General features: G+C 42.2%; 1 protein-coding gene across 1 annotated transcript; it reads right to left on the reverse strand.

The window, feature by feature from the left end:
- Positions 1 to 1,090: 1,090 nt before the first annotated feature.
- OCM2 (oncomodulin 2) lies at positions 1,091 to 4,830 on the reverse strand. The gene is made up of 5 exons (XM_045541316.1): positions 4,765 to 4,830; positions 4,075 to 4,142; positions 3,370 to 3,502; positions 2,813 to 2,922; positions 1,091 to 1,380 (listed from the first exon to the last, which is right to left on the reverse strand). The coding sequence occupies exons 2-5, from the start codon at positions 4,133 to 4,135 to the stop codon at positions 1,355 to 1,357; spliced, it is 330 nt and encodes a 109-aa protein (XP_045397272.1). The 5' UTR covers positions 4,136 to 4,142; positions 4,765 to 4,830; the 3' UTR covers positions 1,091 to 1,354.
- Positions 4,831 to 6,249: the final 1,419 nt, after the last annotated feature.

The following is a 6,249-nucleotide window of genomic DNA, read 5'->3' on the forward strand; positions in this document are numbered from 1 at the left end:
GATACATTTTCAAAAACCTGATACCTCCTTTATCCTTGTTCTGAGTAGTGATACTAAGGTATAATAACACGTTTGTGTTTTATTTTTTCTACCGCACATTAAAATAAATACATGGCTATTAAAATTAAAAATGTTGATCCCTGTCCCCGGAGAGTCATCTTGGGGCCTCCTTCTAGTATGTGTCCCATACTTTGAAAAAATGCTTTTACCAGGACCCTCCAAAAAATAGAGGTTCAAAAATCACTCAGCTATTTAGCATGCTTGCAGGGAAGCAACAGCAAAGAGCCCCAGGGCATTGCGACCTTGGTGGGTGGATAAAAAGTGTGAGCTTTTAAGCAAGCTCCCAGGAAAATGCCCCAGTTACTTCCAGGAGTCCTCAAATCTCAAGGGTCAGCCAGAAAGAACAGCTTTAATGTGCCACCTGGAAACCAGCCTAATGAGAATTTCCTGGCTTGAGACTGCCCAACCCTAATGACAGCCCTGTAACAGAACCCCCGAGGCCAGCCTCAAATGTTAAGGCAATTCTAGGTGTATTCAGCTCAGGTGGTATCTTGTAAGAGCCAGGAAAACAGCGGCTGAGGAAAAGGGGGAGGTGGTAGGAGGCTAGATGAGAACAGGTGTGTCTCTCTGATCGCTTGTTTTTTCTAAGGGGGAAAAAAAACGCTTGAAAACGGGTCTGTTGGTGCTAAGTTAGAATAGCAAGTCTCCTTAGCTTTGTAGACCACTAGAGCTGCACACTTTGTTCTATCTTGTACTGTTAGCTTTTACTTAAATCTCTCTTGCGGCAGTCTAACACATGGCAGGAAACACATCAGTAAGCATAATTTTATGCAAGCTAAAAATCTCTTCATATTAATTTCAGAGTCGGATGATTTGCTGAGAAAAATCCTAGCACGACAATGCCATTTATTTGTGACTTTAAAAAAAAACCCAAAACCTGGTTTCCCTGTTTACTCAATACCAGTGTGGCTTGCTCAGCACTTGATGGGAGAGAAATCTTGCAAAAAACCTTTGGTCCCCAGCTTGCTTTAGTCTCTGTACCTTGCTGAGAAAAAAAAAAAAAAAAAAAACACACCCACACATCAGCAGATGATGAGAAACTTGTCTTTATTGGGTAATTTTTAGAGGCATTGTCTGCGGAGGGCTGTACAGAAGTCATCAGGACATACCCACCACCCCCAAAATCATGAATGACTGTCTTATTACCTCGATAAAATAATGAGCAAATTGCAGAAGCTTTTCAGAGGAGATTATAAATAAGATCGGGGCAGGACGTGGGGTTCTCCATTCCCAGGGCTTTGGAGGCCTTCCAACTGATTACCCCTTTCTCTCTTTTCTCCGAAGACTGGGGCCTTTAAGAATGCACCATTTCCTGGAATTCTAGAACAAAAGAGGTGAGAACAGTGTCAGTGAAGATGGCTCAGTACTTTACAGACCTGCTGTGGCCGATGAGAATTCTGGAGAGGGAGGGAAATACGAAGCAAATTGTCAGATGATGGGCATGGCCCCCTCGGAGGTCACAAAAGGAAGAAAAATGTGGGTGTCAATGACTGCAGGTCAAGGGAGTCTACCGTGTTCCATCCCTCCGCATAATCTTATTTGACAAACATCTTCAGCTTTGCAATGGAGGCCCTTGTATTAGAACTTGTCAACCCAATCCTTTCCCTTGGACAGTGGATGAACTCAGTATAATTGCTTATCACAATCTGTGAACAATTAACTTTTTGTCTGGTCAGTTTAAGACAAAAATGGGAGGTTTTCTTCTATTCTGCAGCTGGGTATTGAATTTTTAGAAAACATTTAATAGGGTGGGACTTTGGACTAGCTTTCCTCTGTTGAACCCTAACCCTACCCCCAAAAGTTCCTATTACTAAGAGAAGGATAATAATAATAACGTGTGAATGCTACATATTGAAATTGAGAACTGGGGATTTACTTTATATTTATTGGTGAGCTTTCCCTGTTGGGAAGTCTTTCATGGTTATGTTTAAATAAGCCAATCCCCCCTTACCTAATCTATTTTTCTGAGCTATCTATAGAAGGTGTATTAACTCCAGTGTAGTAAGCGATAGTGGTATCATTTTGAATAGATTTTAAAAATAAGGACCTAATGTAGCAGCTTTTAATTTCAAATTAGCTCTACCAGAAGGACTACCATACGTTCTCCTGAGTTGGCAGGCACAAAGTAGCTAAAAAGCATGCTAGCAACATGACAAAAATCGAGTGAAAATAGTCCTACAGCTGTGCTAGTATGCTAACGTTTGAATCTAGGGCTCTGCACACAGAAGATTCCATAAATGATGGTGGAGTTATTTGTTGTGTTTAATATTATTCACTTGGTGGGCTAATGTCCAATAAATTGTATTTGTTTAAACCTTTGAAAGCTAGGAGGCCTTCCTACATAGGCCGATAGACTCTTTGGTCTGAGACACACTTGAGAATGTCACTCCTTCCCCTAGAGGGGCTCAGATCGGCTGGTGGAAATTCCTTGCATTATGTTCAAGGTGCATTAGGGCATCTTGCAAAATAATTGGCCAGGTGGCTAGCCAGTCTTCTAGCCAGGTGAAGGATATTTTCCAGCTATCGACAATGACCAGAGGGACCAGCTTTTATGGCATATCTCAGGCATCAAGCCAGAGTTTTTATACATATTTGGATGCTCACTTTGATCCCATTTTATGCTAATTAGATTGAAGCTCAGCAAGGGTAAGAAAGGGGGATAGTAACCCACATCTGTCCGATCCCAGGGCCCAACCCCCACAGATGCTCCCTGGTCTAAGGTGTGTTATGCCATGTACAGGTGTGGACATACCCTCAGCCCCAATCTTTCCATCACCATCATTATCCGCAGCAGCCATCAAGGACTTGGTTTCTGACTCGGTCAGTTCTCTAGCACCGCTCTCAAACTTCTGGAGGAAAAACCTACAGGATAATAAAGATGGTTGAAAGACTATGGATCTCTGTGTTTAGACTTTCTTTCTTTTGTCTTTAAGTAAATCATCTCTTTCCACCAGGTGCAATCATCAGTCAAGGTCTTAGCAAGCAAAGGTTTCCTTAAGCTATGGAAACCAATGGTCGGTGTTTTATTTTTTTAAAGAGTTTTTAGAGAGTTTTGTTAAATCTATTTGTCAAACAAAATCCCTTAAGCTAAAGAATCTTTGCACCAACAGGCTTCGGTGCCCGTGTTTAGTGCTTTGTGTGGATAGATGTGTGGCCAACTGACTCACATTCTTGCTTTAATGAGGCTTGGCCGAATGACAAACACCAAGGCTGGCCATTGAAGCAATACTGAGCAAACTGGCCCCCACAGCACCCCAGCCCCACCCAACAATGTCAGGGGGTGTTGGACAGTCTCAGGACAAAGCTTACTTAAGCTCTTCTTCATCCAGGTATCCACTCTGGTCATTGTCTATGAACCGGAAAACGTCCTTCACCTGACTGGCCGACATCTTGGAGAGGCCTGACGTCTGGAAGAATTTTTGGGGTTCAAAAGTATCTGGGTCTGAAGAACAGAGAATGGGTTATTCTGACACTCATTGCATCACATTCTGTATTTGGGCCAAGGTGCTGAAAACACAGGTTATTTAAAAAACTTCCACAATATCCCTGAGCTACAGAGATGTTCAACTGGTCCAAGATTTCGAGTTGGGTAAGACTGGATGTCCCTGGGATAGCATCCCCGGTTCCCTCTTCCCTGGCTTTCCTGCTCCACTTGATTTTGTCCATCTCCCCTTCTCTCTCCTCCTCTGCCCCCCACCCGGTTTACAGACTGTGTGTCCAAGTCCCCAACATCACTGGTCTAATTGGTGGGAGCAGATGCAATCACTGGCTTCAAATAGGCTAAATGGCATTTGCTGATTTCTTTTTATTTCACTTCTAGTAAATTTCTTTCGTCTTATAGAAATGCAATCACATGCTCAGATCCCAAATCTCTATAATTTTAGTTATCTAAATAATAGCAGTTTAATTCCCCGATTCCATGAATTTTCCAGCCACATTCACATTTTGATTTTTGTTGCTTCGCCAGAGGTGTGACGATGTGAGGAAAACCCACACCTGCTCCCACCCCTTTACCTTGGCATTCCTGCAGGGCTGCTGCAATGTCATCAGCACTAAGCACGTCGGTGATGCTCATTTTCCACCTGGTCACACAGAATAAATGGGATGTGGTAAATGACAAGCAGAGGGTATTATATCCTCCTAGGCTCAATGAAACTGTATGTGTGTCTGGAATTTTTTAATGTGATAAACACAGTGTGGTACTAAGGGATGGAACCGAATATCCAAACACAAACCAGATATGGAAAAGGTCCCAGCACCCTTCGTCCCAGTGCCTTCTCCTGAATCTACTCCAAACGTGAAATAAATACCGCATATAAAACTATTCGATTTGGTTTTCTTATAAAAAATCATATTTACATAATCGATCACTTAGGCAGCTACAAACCATTCAGAAGTAAACCATGTTACAAATGCAATAGCATTTGCATATAGCAGCCAGAGAAATATAATGTTGCAAATTCCACATGAGAAAGGATACAGCTTAGGCTGCTTGCAGATGCAGACCTTCTGTGGAAGACATGCTATCTGTCCTAAAGAGTGGGAATCAGATGAATGAAAAGACCATCCACGAGAGATCAAAATCCTACTGGGTGTCAAAGCCATGGGGGAAAAGAGAAATCTGAGCATATCAGGCACAAGACTAATATGAATGCATGTAGGGAAGAAGAGCCTGGGGGTCTGGTAGGTCCACCAGCTACTCACCGTTTTAGATTTTCCCCTAAAGAAGAATCAGGAAAGAGAGTTGAAGGAGCAAAAAAACAGGTGTGCTTTTGCTACCTTACTGACCTGCCTTATATAGAATTGAAAAAGTGATAGTTACAACCTCTTAGATTTCCTTTTCAAGGATCAAGTGAATGTAGCTCAAATGTCTTGTGTTACTAATTAAACCTCTTCTTTTTTCTATTTATATCTCAGGGGAATGTGGGTGGGAACAGCCAATTTTAAAAAACAAACCTCAACAACCCTTAACTAAGGTTTCAATTCTGCGAACGAACCCCGTTGGCAAAGTGTGGAGAAGATACTAGAAGCCTGGTAAGGAGGAGGCAGTGGCTGAAATAGGATCAACGCATATGGGGGTGCTCTGTAAACTGAAAAGGCTCCCCAGATGTGAGTGGCCACCATTTGGGGAAGGTCTGTTTTCAGCTTCTGAAAGTGTGTGTGTGCAAGGGTGACCCCCAGCCAGAGTTGACACGCTCAAAGTCAGTGTCACTAAGTGGACACACACGAATTGTCTAGAGAAGGAGATGGGACTGATTAGGTGATTTTCCCACAAAAGTGTTGACTTTGACATTTCCCAGCTGTAACTTAAATTATACATACTCAAAAGGCAAAAAGGTGGAAAGGAAACAACCAGTCCCAACCCCAAAACTAATATTTGTGGGGGAAAAAAATGTTATGAGGCCAAGAGTTGAGACAAAGGTTTTTTGTTGTTTTTTTTTGTCTTTTGTTTTTGGGTTTGTGTTTTTTTTTTTATTTCAGCAAACATTTATTGAGCCCCTATGTGGCCAGTGCTGAGCTAGACTTTTTTTCTATTGTAGTAAAAAGCACATAACATAAAATGTACCATCTTAACCATTTTTAAGTGTGCACAGAGTATAATAGTGTTAACGATGTGCACATTATTGCACAACAGATCTGTATAACTTAACCATTTGGGAAAACTGAAACTCTACATCCATTGAACCTCAGTTCCCTTTTCTCTGTCCCCCAGCACCTGGCGCGCACCATTCTACTTTCTGTTTCTAAGAGTTTGACTACTCTAGGTAGCTCCTGTAAGTGGAATCAGGGTAGTATTTATCTCTTGGTGACTGGCTTATTTCACTTAGCATCGTGTCCTCAAGGTTCATCTGTGGTGTAGCCTGTGACAAGATTTCCTTCTTTACTAAGCTGGATTTAAGTGTTTTTAAAAGTCCAAAAATAGATCTCATGTTGGAATCAGAAACATAGAGTGGCTGAGAAGCAGACAATTCAGAAACTCCAGACCGGGCCCAAGTCTCTGCCCTGGGTAATGCAGCCTGGATGGTCATCTTCAGTTTGACCCCAAATATATTCCCCCACCTCCACCCCAGCTTTGGATGTGTCTTAGTGTCATTGATGAAAAGTTTCTCTCAGGGATACCTACAGCATTTCTTAAATTGCAAATCCTCTGGCAGGCGCTGTATCTGTCTTGCTGACATTTTATACCCT

This window comes from Lemur catta, chromosome 2 (assembly GCF_020740605.2).
Source record: "Lemur catta isolate mLemCat1 chromosome 2, mLemCat1.pri, whole genome shotgun sequence".
Lineage (NCBI taxonomy): Eukaryota > Metazoa > Chordata > Mammalia > Primates > Lemuridae > Lemur > Lemur catta.